The 13,233-nt window shown below is 37.0% G+C and overlaps 1 protein-coding gene across 1 annotated transcript in view; it reads left to right on the forward strand.

The window, feature by feature from the left end:
* The window catches only part of TMEM117 (transmembrane protein 117), a gene marked incomplete at its 5' end in the record, with an annotated part of 533,004 nt that extends 529,788 nt beyond the window's left edge, over positions 1–3,216 (forward strand). Inside the window, one exon of the mRNA XM_082634707.1 lies at positions 1,342–3,216. Coding sequence (XP_082490833.1) covers positions 1,342–1,988 — 647 coding nt within the window. The 3' untranslated portion in view covers positions 1,989–3,216. The remainder of the gene's footprint in view (positions 1–1,341) is intronic.
* Positions 3,217–13,233: the final 10,017 nt, after the last annotated feature.

Below are 13,233 nucleotides of genomic sequence, written 5' to 3' on the forward strand. Positions count from 1 at the left end.
TCCTATTATGTACCAGGCATTGTGCTTAGTATCTAATAATCTCATGAAATGCTAACAGCTTAATAAGTACTGTTATTTTCTGCTTGTAAAGAAATTGGAGTTTAGAGAATTTAAACAACTAACCCAAGGTCACATAGCTAGTAGGTTTGGGAGCTAGCCCCGGATTAAAGTTCTTCAACCTTGCATATAATAGGAGATTGAAAATGTGTAATGATGATGATAAAATAATTTCTTAAACTCCTTACCAAGTTATATTTTTATAGAGCTATGTGTTCTTTTGGAGTACATATTAAAAAATACATTTTTACCAATCTTAGTTTAAGAAGTTTGCCCAAGATCCTATCTCTCATGTGAAGCAGTAACTTAATAATATTCACTATCACTATTTTTAAATACAAAATAAAATAATTTTGACATAACACATATAATTATAACTAAAACTTTTAGAACCTGTTATATATATCACCTAATTTTGCAAAAATATGAGCTGAGTATTACTATATTATTATGATACACTAAAACTTGGAATAAATTATAATAAAAATTATAATGGAATCTAGTATCCCTTGAAATTTTTTCAACATTCTTTCCATTTAAAGATGCAAAGATTTCACTAGGTAGTATATCTCTAAACAATACCTTATTTATGTAAGAGTTTTAAATACTACAAAGAAGTCATAATAATTACAGTCTCTCCAAATCATGTCTTCTACAACTTTGGTTATATTTATATGTCTGATAAATGGATTCTGTTCAATGAGAGTTTGATGCAATTAATTTTAAAGTCTTGAAATGAATGCTCAAGGATTATTGATCTGAATCACATCAACTAATGGTTTAATCAACAGGTCACCTACAAAGAGCAATGTGAATTCAATTGTTATACTGCTGTGCTTGCACTGCAAAATGATTTATTTCTTTCCCTGGTTTAATTATAAAACTATAAGGGATAGTCAATCATACATTGGACTTTTCTTAAGAATTTCATCAGAACTTTGTTTTTAAACCTTAATTAAATTGTTCTATAGAATAACCTACATGGAACCAAATTTGAGTTTAACTGTGGTGCCTTATAAACCAGGAGACTTAATCTAGAAAGTGTAAATATCATAAATTACTGGCTCTTGGATCTATAGTTACATTTTCACATGCCTAGAATCCATTTAGGATGTTCCCATCGCCAATTCACTTAATGGTAGCATAACACTCTCAAAAAATTTTAGCAGGTCTAAAATATTAACAATTTATGCTATAATACCAGTATCTCCATTTGGTAGGAGAAAACTCTACTGCAGTCTTATAGGTCTTTGACTAATATGCAGTATTTCTTTTTTAATGCAGGTAAATGGTTTAACTATGGGATTATCTTTCTCGTCTTGATTTTGGATCTTAATATGTGGAAGAATCAGATATTTTATAAGCCTCATGAATATGGACAGTATATTGGCCCAGGGCAGAAGATATATACAGTGAAAGACTCAGAGAGTCTAAAGGATTTGAACAGAACCAAGCTATCCTGGGAATGGAGGTCCAATCACACCAACCCTCAGACTAATAAAACCTATGTTGAGGGAGACATGTTCCTACACAGCAGGTTCATAGGGGCAAGACTTGATGTCAAGTGTCTGGCTTTTGTGCCAAGTCTGATAGCTTTTGTGTGGTTTGGATTCTTCATTTGGTTCTTTGGACGGTTTTTGAAAAATGAGCAAGGCATGGAGAATCAAGACAATACTTACACACGCATGAAAAGAAAATCCCCATCAGAACAAAGCAAGGACATGGGAATCACGCGAGAAAACACCCAGGCCTCAGTGGAAGACCCGTTGAATGACCCCCCTTTGGTGTGCATCAGATCTGACTTCAATGAGATCGTCTACAAGTCTTCCCACCTAACGTCGGAGAACTTGAGCTCGCACTTAAATGAATCGACCAGCGCCACAGGGGGCGACCCAGATCCAACGACTTCTAAAAGTACACCGACGAACTAGACCGCTTATTGGGGGATAGCACAAAGAGCAACCCTGGGTGTAACTTTCAAAAGTTAGTTTTTCCTTTTGTAAATGTTAAGGTTTACGTAGCGTTAGGTAAAGAAATACAAACGATGCCACAACGGTGCTCAACCTGCTTTTTCTAGGACTCATTGTTTTCTATTTGTATTATGATACCTGTGCCTACAGTATATCTAACAGTCCTCTAGAGATTGCTTTTTCACAGTTGCGCAAGCTACTTACTGACTTTACAGCCTAGTAGATTAGCTGGTTACCCATGTATCTGATGTTCAACCATAGTGGTGCCTTGAGACATTAAACTTTTTAACTGTACCAGAAACGAAGTGTGGAACAGTTCTCTAACCTTCTTCACATGGGTTTTTTTTTAATACAATTATTTTGATCTCCACTTGATGTCTGAGCAGGAAACAGATATAGCCGAGATGTGGCTCAGGAAGTATGTCTCAGTTTCTTATTCAGCAGCGGAGTTGGTGACTTTGACAGCTGGACTGCAGAGAAGCATTGTGATTACCTTTGAATTTTTATTGGCTGTCTGCCAAACACAAATACAGATGCAGAATTCAGTAATAGGAGAGTGATAATCCATCATGGGTCACTACTTGTGAAATGTGACTTTCTCCAACCAGTAATTGCAATTAGATAATAATACCTAATTATGTTTTCCCAATTAAGGTAAATTGCTACTTGATTAAAAATCCTGCCCTTCACCTTTGGGAACAAAGGTTAAGATGCACAGTTAGGTGAACTCTCAAATATATTGGCATTTACACAAAGCCCTAGAAAACCAAGAAACTGAAGTTTTAATCATGTGAGGGTTGCACAGCCTACCATTCACAATATTTGTACATCTTTCTGTAAATATGGTTGTTGACAGTGAAAAATGAAAAACATATGCCAACCCTGAGCAAGGGAGCTCCTCTAAAAAATCATGCTGTGGAACTTTGTAATGTAGAAAAAAGGATGTGCATGAAAGAGTCTGTTTACTGGCTTGTTTTGTGTGTGTGTGTGTGTGTTGTTTTTGTTTTGTTTTTTTAAGAACTAAACGTCGCACATTAATAAATCAGAATTATACATCAGTAATGATGTGATGTAGTTTTTTGTTTATACTAGAAGAGATCAATTGTATCTTAGTTTAACAACAGCTCATTTTTTTTAAACTCAAAGCCAAGCAGGCTAAGAAATGGAATGCTCCCAACTTGCTTTAATTTTGTTCCATGAATTGTGGTTACACGTTCCTTGAGGGGGTTGGGGAAGATCACTTTTAAGGCAAAATTATTTTCCTGTCACATACTGACATAGCTGTATTTTGTCTTTATGATTTTTTAAAACCTCTCTTGTTTTGATCTATCTGCTTTTAAGCTTGCAGCATGTTAAATTTAGCATACATAATAGAACTGTGCATTTATCTGTCACTTGAGAGTCAGCTTTAATAAACATCTTTCTATGATTGTTTACTAAGCAATTGGAACCATACCCCTGCTGCTTATTTTACCTTTAATAGCCACACATGGGGTACTTAGAATCATAAGTATCTCTGACACTAAAATTGCAGAGATCAAACTCACTATAGTAACCCACTGACTGTTCTGTCCAAAGAAACTTATGATGTTATCCCTGACATGTAGGAACATTGGCGATGACCAAATTTGCATAGTGGACCATTCAACTTTTGGCTCTGAGACAAGTAAATTATGCCACTTAGGACTATATTTTTATTTATTCTGAAAGTCATTGTCTTGTAGAATGAAGAAGAAAGTTGATTTAGAAAGTGGGTGTTATTATCAGTATGTGGTCCTTATGAAAATATTATTTGAGAATCTTTATGTGGCTTTTAAGGAAAAAGTGCTTCAATGAAAGAATCTAGTCAGCAGAAGTAAGATAGAAAACAAACCAACCAACCAATCTTAGAGCACTACACTTATACATTTCAAAGGATTGACTAAAGAAACTGGCTATCAGCTGATATGAATATTTGTCTTTAAAGTTTCCATGAGTTTAGTATCAAATAGAATAATATCCAAGGATGATACTTTAATAGTCAAACAAGATTCAATCCTTCAAAGGCTTCCAATATTCAATTGTATAGACCAATCTTGACCTTTTTATCTGCGTGTGGGTCTCCCTCCTTCTTTTGCTACCTCTTTTCTGTATTGCACATTCCACTTGCACCTATTCCAACTAAAGATTAGAAAATGAAATAAAATCTAAGTCAAAATCTCACCCATCCATGTTTAGTCTCAGATCCTGAGTCATATGTCACTGGACTATGACTCTGCAGAGCTTTATGAATACCAAAACTTTTGGACTATGGAGGACACTTAAATAATGTGTAGCAAATTCAGAAACATTTTAAAAATTCAGAAAAATGGTGAGTTTAAAAGGAGGCTTAAAAAATTACTAACCAAAATTCTAAAGAAAGCATAGCAAATATGATGCCTTAATTGAAGTGATGCTTAAAGACTATAAACACTTATATATCTACTGTTCAGTAATTATAGTATTTTCTTTCATGCAGTTCAGAATTTGTACTTATTTGACACAATTTTAGTATCCTGCATCATAGAGAACTTCACTAGTAGTATAAATTGAAAATTAAATAAACCCTATGACTTTATGCCTGATAATATATGCCTAGACATAAATCTTATCACCATGTGCCCATTTAACTTATATAACCACAGTTATCCCATCTCCCCATGGTGGCTCCTTATCCTGTTCACTTATCTTCTAGCACATCTAAAATCATCAGTGAATCCTATTAGCAATGCTAAGAATTATTTCTTCTTCATTTGTCCTAAGAGTCAGCCAGGCATAAAATCTCCTCTCACTTTTAAACCATCGGAGTTCACAAGTAGTGACCAATAGCACTACGAGTTGACAGTACAAGGAAAGAAGTTGTTCAACACAGACACTCAGATTTGAAGGTGTGAGTAGCACTGTCGTGTTTCACCACTGGGCTCTGGAGCAATTCTGTTACATTCTTTGGCTGTCCTGTGAGTCCCAACACAACCCAAAAGAAAACATGAGAAAGGTAATGCTGACAAGCCTCTTATATAGCCTCTTCCATCAGAGGGCAGACAGCAGAAGCAAGAAGAACTACAATCCTGCAGCCTGTGGAACAAAAACCACATTCATATAAAGATAGACAAGATGAAAAGGCAGGGGGCTATGTACCAGATGAAGGAGCAAGATAAAACCCCAGAAAAACAACTAAATGAAGTGGAGACAGGCAACCTTCCAGAAAAATAATTCAGAATAATGATAGTGAAGATGATCCAGGACCTCAGAAATAGAATGAAGGCAAAGATCAAGAAGATGCAAGAAATGTCTAACAAAGACCTAGAAGAATTAAAGAAAAAACAAACAGAGATGAACAATACAATAACAGAAATTAAAACTACACCAGAAGGAATCAATAGCAGAATAACTGAGGCTGAAGAACAGATAAGTGACCTGGAAGACAGAATGGTGGAATTCACTGCTGTGGAACAGAATTAAAAAAGAGAATGTAAAGAAAGGAAGACAGCCTTAGAGACCTCTGGGACAACATTAAATGCAACAACATTCACATTATAGGGGTCCCAGAAGGAGAAGAGAGAGAGAAAGGACCCGAGAAAGTATTTGAAGGGATTATAGTCAAAAACGTCCCTAACATGGGAAGGGAAATAGCCACCCAAGTCCAGGAAGCACAGAGAGTCCCATACAGGATAAACCCAAGGAGAAACACACAGAGGCACAGAGTAATCAAATTGGCAAAAATTAAAGACAAAGAAAAATTATAGAAAGCAACAAGGGAAAAATGAGAAATAACATACAAGAGAACTCCCATAAGGTTAACAGCTGATTTCTCAGCAGAAACACTACAAGCCAGAAGGGAGTGGTATGACATATTTAAAGTGATGAAAGCGAAGAACCTACAACCAAGATTCCTCTACCTGGAAAGGATCTCATTCAGATTTGATGGAGAAATCAAAAGCTTTACAGACAACCAAAAGCTAAGAAAATTCAGCACCACCAAACCAGCTCTATAACAAATGCTAAAGGAACTTCTCTAAGTGGGAAACACAAGAGAAGAAAAGGACCTACAAAAACAAACCAAAAACAATTAAGAAAATGGTAATAGGAACATACATATTGATAATTACCTTAAACATGAATAGATTAAATGCTCTAACCAAAAGACACAGGCTCACTGAAGAGATACAAAAACAAGCCCCATGCATATGCTGTCTACAAGAGACCTACTTCAGACCTAGGGACACATACAAACTGAAAGTTAGGGGATGGAAAAAGATATTCCATGCAAATGGAAATCAAAAGAAAGCTGGTGTAGCAATACTCATATCAGATAAAATAGACTTTAAAATAAAGAATGTTACAAGAGACAGGGAAGGAGACTACATAATGATCAAGGGATCAATCCAGGAAGAAGATATAACAATTATAAATATATATGCACCCAACATAGGAGCACCACAATACATAAAGCAACTGCTAACAGCTATAAAGAGGAAATTGACAGTAACACAATAATAGTGGGGAACTTTAATACCTCACTTACACCAATGCACAGATCATCCAAACAAAAAATTAATACAGAAGCACAAGCTTTAAATGACACAATAGACCAGATACATTTAATTGATATTTATAGAACATTCCATCCAAAAACAGCAGATTACACTTTCTTCTCAAGTACTCACAGAACATTCTCCAGGAGAGATCACATCTTGGGTCACAAATCAAGCCTCAGTAAATTGAAGAAAATTGAAATCATATCAAGCATCTTTTCTGACCACAAGGCTATGAGATTAGAAATCAATTACAGGGGGGAAAAAAACGTAAAAAACACAAAGACATGGAGGCTAAACAATACGTTACTAAATAACCAAGAGATCACTGAAGAAATCAAAGAGGAAATCAAAAAATACCTAAAGACAAATGACAATGGAAACACGACCATCCAAAACCTATGGGATGCAGCAAAAGCAGTTCTAAGAGGGAAGTTTATAGCTATACAAGCCAACCTCAAGAAACAACAAACATCCCAAATAAACAATCTAAACTTACACCTAAAGGAACTGGAGAAAGAAGAACAAATAAAACCCAAAGTTAGTAGAAAGAAAGAAATCACAAAGATCAGAGCGGAAATAAATGAAATAGAAACAAAGAAAACAATAGCAGAGATCAATAAAACTAAAAGCTGGTTCTTTGAGAAGATAAACAAAATTGATAAACCATTAGCCATTCTCATCAAGAAAAAGAGGGAGAGGACTCAAATCAATAAAATTAGAAACAAAAAAGGAGAAGTTACAACCGCAGAAATACAAAGCACCCGAAGAGACTACTACAAGCAACACTATGCCAATAAAATGGACAACCTGGAAGAAATGGAAAAATTCTTAGAAAGGTATAACCTTCCACAACTGAGCCAGGAAGAAATAGAAAATATGAACAGACCAATCACAAGTAATGAAGTTGAAACTGTGATTAAAAATCTTCCAACAAACAAAACTCCAGGACCAGATGGCTTCACAGGTGAATTCTATCAAACATTTATAGAAGAGCTAACACCCATCCTTCTCAAACTCTTCCAAAAAATTGCAAAGGAAGGAACACTCTCACACTCATTCTATGAGGCCACCATCACCCTGATACCAAGACCAGACAAGGACACTACAAAAAAAGAAAATTACAGAGCAATATCACTCATGAATATAGATGCAAAAATCCTGAACAAAATACTAGCATACAGAATCCAAAAGTACATTAAAAGTATCATAAACCATGATCAAGTGGGATTTATCCCAGGGATGCAAGGATTCTTCAATATACACAAATCAATCAATGTGATACACCATATTAACAAATTGAAGAAGAAAAACCATATGATCATCTCAATAGATGTAGAAAAAGCTTTTGACAAAATTCAGCACACATTTATGATAAAAACTCTCCAGAAAGAGGACATAGAGGGAATATACCTCAACATAACAAAGGACATATATGACAAAACCACAACAAACATCATCCTCAATGGTGAAAACCTGAGAGCATTTCCTCTAAGATCAAGAACAAGACAAGGATGTCCACTCTTAGCACTAGTATTCAACATAGTTTTGGAAGTCCTAGCCATGGCAATCAGAGAAGAAAAAGAAATAAAAGGAATCCAAATTGGAAAAAAAAAGAAGTGAAACTGTCACTGTTCACAGATGACATGATACTCTACATACAGAATCCTAAAGATGCCTCCAGAAAACTACTAGAGCTAATCAATGAATTTGGTAAAGTTGCAGGATACAAAATTAAAGCACAGAAATCTCTTGCCTTCCTATACACTAATGATAAAAAATCTGAAAAAGAGATTAAGGAAACACTCCCATTTACCACTGCGACAAAAGGAATAAAAGACCTAGGAATAAACCTACCTAGGGAGACAAAAGACCTGTATGCAGAAAACTATAACACACTGATGAAAGAAATTAAAGATGATACAAACAGATGGGGAGATATACCATGTTCTTGGATTGGAAGAATCAATATTGTGAAAATGACTGTACTACCCAAAGCAATCTACAGATTCAATGCAATCCTTATCAAATTACCAATGGCATTTTTTATAGAACTAGAACAAAAAGTCTTAAAACTTGTATGGAAACACAGTAGATCCTGAATAGCCAAAGCAGTCTTGAGGGAAAAAACAGAGCTGGAGGAATCAGACTCTCTGACTTCAGACCATACTACAAAACTACAGTAATCAAGACAATATGGTACTGGCACAAAACCAGAAATATAGATCAATGGAACAGGATAGAAACTTCAGAGATAAACCCATGCACCTATGGTTAACTAATCTATGACAAAGGAGGCAAGGATATACAATGGAGAAAAGACAGTCTCTTCAGTAAGTGGTGCTGGGAAAACTGGACAGCTACATGTAAAGGAATGAAATTAGAACACTCCCTAACACCAAACACAAAGATAAACTCAAAATGGATTCAAGACCTAAATGTGAGACTGGACATTTGAAAACTCTTGGAGGAAAACATAGGAAGAACACTCTTTGACATGAATCACAGCAAGATCTTTTTTGATCCACCTCCTAGAGTAATGGAAATAAAAACAAAAATAAACAAACGGGACTTAATGAAACTTCAAAACTTTTGCACAGCAAAGGTACTATAAACTAGATGAAAAGACAACCTTCAGAATGGGAGAACATATTTGCAAATGCATCAATGGACAAAGCATTAATCTCCAAAATATCTAAACAGCTCATGCAGCTCAATATTTAAAAAACAAACAACCCAATCCAAAAATGGGCAGAAGACCTAAATAGACATTTCTCCAAAGAAGACATACAGATGGCCGAGAAGCACATGAAAAGCTGCTCAACATCAATAATTATTAGAGAAATGCAAATCAAAACTACAATGAGGTGTCACCTCACACCAGTTAGAATGAGCATCATCAGAAAATCTACAAACAACAAAAGCTGGAGAGGGAACCCTCTTGCACTGTTGGGGGGAATGTAAACTGATATAGCCACTATGGGGAACAGTATGGAGGTTCCTTAAAGAACTAAAACTGGAATTACCATATGACCCAGCAATCCCACGACTGAGCATATACCCAGAGAAAACCATAATTCAAAAAGACACATGCACCCCAATATTCATTGCAGCACTGTTTACAATAGCCAGGTCAGGGACACAATCTAAATGCCCACTGACAGACAAATGGATAAAGAAGATGTGGTACATGTATACAACGGAATATTACTCAGCCAGAAAAAGGCATGAAATTGGGTTATTTGTAGAGACGTGGATGGATGTAGAGACTGTCATACAGAGTGAAGTAAGTCAGAAAGAGAGAAACAAATATCGTATATTAATGCATATATTTGGAACCTAGAAAAATGGTACAGATGAACCGGTTTGCAGGGCAGAAATTGAGACACATATGTAGAGAACAAACGTATGGACACCAAGGGGGGAAAGTGGTGGGGGGTGGGGGTGTGATGAATTGGGAGATTGGGATTGATATGTATACACTGATGTGGATAAAATTGATGACTAATATGAACATGCTGTATAAGAATATAAATAAAATTTAAAAATTTTTAAAAAAGGTCATTCTAATAAACCACTCTTAGCTGCCCCTGTAACTAATGGTTTATGATGCCACTGTATTATCTAACATTCACCCAAAATCTCAGCCCCCCACCATTGCTTGTCACCCATCTGTCCTCACTGTGAACTGACCCTTATTTTAAATTAACACTCTCGGATACGCAACCCCAGTCTGGGTCTTGTGCTTTTATTGTCTTTTTTTTCCCTCAGACAATGACATGGTTTCTTACTCTAGCTGGCCTGATTTCCTCTAGCTTTTTCTTTCAGGACACAACTCTAACCTATTAGCCAGCCCTGCCCTTAAGAGGGGGAGAGCAATTGAATTCGTTTTGCAACAGATAAACTGGCACTTTTCTCCTTGATCCCTATTTTTATTTTTAAAGATGTTTGTGTGCATGGCGTTGTGATTAATTAGAACAAAATTAGGTAAAAGACTCAAGGTCATACATGTTTGGCTTACTACCGTTTCAGCTGGACCAGAACTGTACTATAATTTGAACAATTAGAGAAGTTGAGATGTAGTATTTGTAGCTCACAAGTTACTCTTGTTGAAGATAATTGGAAAAAGCTGTGGATATTTATAATGGAAAGAGAAGGTAAGGCAGGTGGTGAAGCATGGGTGGAAGCAGCAGCAAGGAAGACTTGGAAACGAAAAATGACAGCTGTAGTGCAAATGCGCTTTAAAACTTCAGGGAGGGGCTTCCCTGGTGGCGCAGTGGTTGAGAGTCCGCCTGCCGATGCAGGGGACACGGGTTCGTGCCCCGGTCTGGGAAGATCCCACATGCCGCGGAGCAGCTGGGCCCGTGAGCCATGGCCGTTGAGCCTGCACGTCCGGAGCCTGTGCTCCGCAACGGGAGAGGCCACAACAGTGAGAGGCCCGCGTACGGCAAAAAAAAAAAAAAACCCAAAAACAAAACAAAACAAAAACTTCAGGGAGGGCTTCCCTGGTGGCGCAGTGGTTGGGAGCCTGCCTGCCGATGCAGGGGACACGGGTTCATGCCCCGGTCCGGGAAGATCCCACATGCCACAGAGCGGCTGGGCCCGTGAGCCGTGGCCGCTGAGCCTGCGCGTCCGGAGCCTGTGGTCCACAACGGGAGAGGCCACAAGAATGAGAGGCCCGCGTACCGCAAAAACAAACAAACAAACAAACAACAACAAAAAAAAACCTTCAGGGAGAGGATGGAGGCGTTGTCAAAGAAACTTCAACATAAAGTTATCATGAGTGCAGTACTCCTACCTGTTAGGCAGGAGACTCAAAAACATATGTTCAGCACAACTGAGGGGGTTACACAAAAGGTTGGTTGGTTGCTTTCTTAAGCATCCTTGCTTGCCCTCGAGTTATGCCACTTCTGCCCCAGGGAGTGTGGTGAGGCCGGGGAGAGGAGGTGTGGGACCTGGGAAACAAACTACAGAAGTAGGTGTGGGGAGGGTGGGCAACACGAGAAGAGAAGGACAAAATCAACACAACATTTCAGAGAGACTGCAACATCCTTAACGGGAGACCAAGCACGAGGGCAGAGTCTGTCTGTTAATATATTATCAGCAAATAAAAGCCGACATCTTGTAAATAAAAATATCTTGCAGATACTTTGCAATAGACATTCTGAAAAATTTTAGTGAGAAACAAAATGAGATAGTATTATTACTAATTTAACACGTGTAAAATACCACCGATATTATTTTAATTGTGTGTGAAATATCAGTTATTTTACTTCAGAGAATATAAAACACATAGAATGTATTTCATAGGTTTATTCTAAAGCTCTGTCCTTTAACACAATTTTTCATAAGGTCTTAAGTTTTTTAACACTAAATAATTGTGCTATTGGGCATTTTGAGGACTTAACCTGCATGATTGAGAAGGACCAGTATAATTTATAACTGAGAATTACAGGAATAAAACAAATTTATAGATGTTCCTCATCTTAATAAATAGCTTGCTCTATCTAGATCTTTGTTCAACCTTCATATTAATATTATACCATTTTGAGTATCTTCTATGTGCAAACAGATTATCCCACTTAATCCTCATATTAACTATTAAAGGTAAGTATGCTTAATTTCACCTTATAGATCATGAAACTGAGATTCAGAGAGGTTTCTTAACTTGCTCAAGGTCACGAAGCTGGCAAATGCAGAGTTAAGATTTGAACGCAAGTTTGTCTGACTCCAAAGCCTCATTATTTTCCATGACAATCCTTCATAAAGATCCATCCAAACTAGAGTGTCCGTTTCAAACAGGATCTTTGCTGAGAATAACCTGAGGAGCAGTTGTAAAACCATAAGATGCTTGATTTCTAGCAATTTTTATCTCTCAAGAATCTAAGTTAAATAATTTCTAACAGCTGTCTGGAAGCAATTTACAAGTTAAATCATATGATCGAAAAGATAAGTCTGAATTAAATGGCAGAAGAATTCCGTTCATTGCCAGGTGTTCTGATTTAAGCTACATTTATAAAACCGCAGCACAGATTTGTCCTAATACAATTTCCAGCATTGGAATTGGTTTCTCTCATGGTTTTACTTTCCTGGGAGGAGGGGAAAGAATGGACCTCTGCACGTTTTGAATACATCCCCAGGCAGATGTCAGGAGAGTAATAGGTAGGTATGAATATTTAAACTAGGGAAAAAATGATTAGAGATTGGCCAGTTTTAGAAAGCATAATTTGAATATGGGCTCTGGAAACAACTATATTTTGAAATAATCATCCATAATTTATCTTTTAAAATCTTTACCAAGGTGAGCAAGCTATACTGTGGTATAAACAAGCACTGATATTGAAAACATGTCCCTCGAACACTATGAAGTTTAGTTTCTCATCCCCAAAATGGGAATAGTGCACAGAGTTTTTTAAGAGAATCAGCTTAGACTGTACGTGCACGCATTCTGTGAACTTCAGTGAGCTGTGCAGTTGGAAGGTAATATCACAGACGTGAGCTCCAGTTCCCTCCAGTGCCCCCCCTTTCCAGGGAGCCCACTGGGCTTGCCTTCACCAACAGCTCCAGACACCATTGAACATGGTTAGGCAGTTTGTTCCCAATTTTCTCTCTCTCTGTAGTTGTTTTGAACTCTACAAACTGCAGTGTAATCC

The sequence above is a fragment of the Mesoplodon mirus genome (genome assembly GCF_964341445.2).
Source record: "Mesoplodon mirus genome assembly, chromosome: 11".
NCBI lineage: Eukaryota > Metazoa > Chordata > Mammalia > Artiodactyla > Ziphiidae > Mesoplodon > Mesoplodon mirus.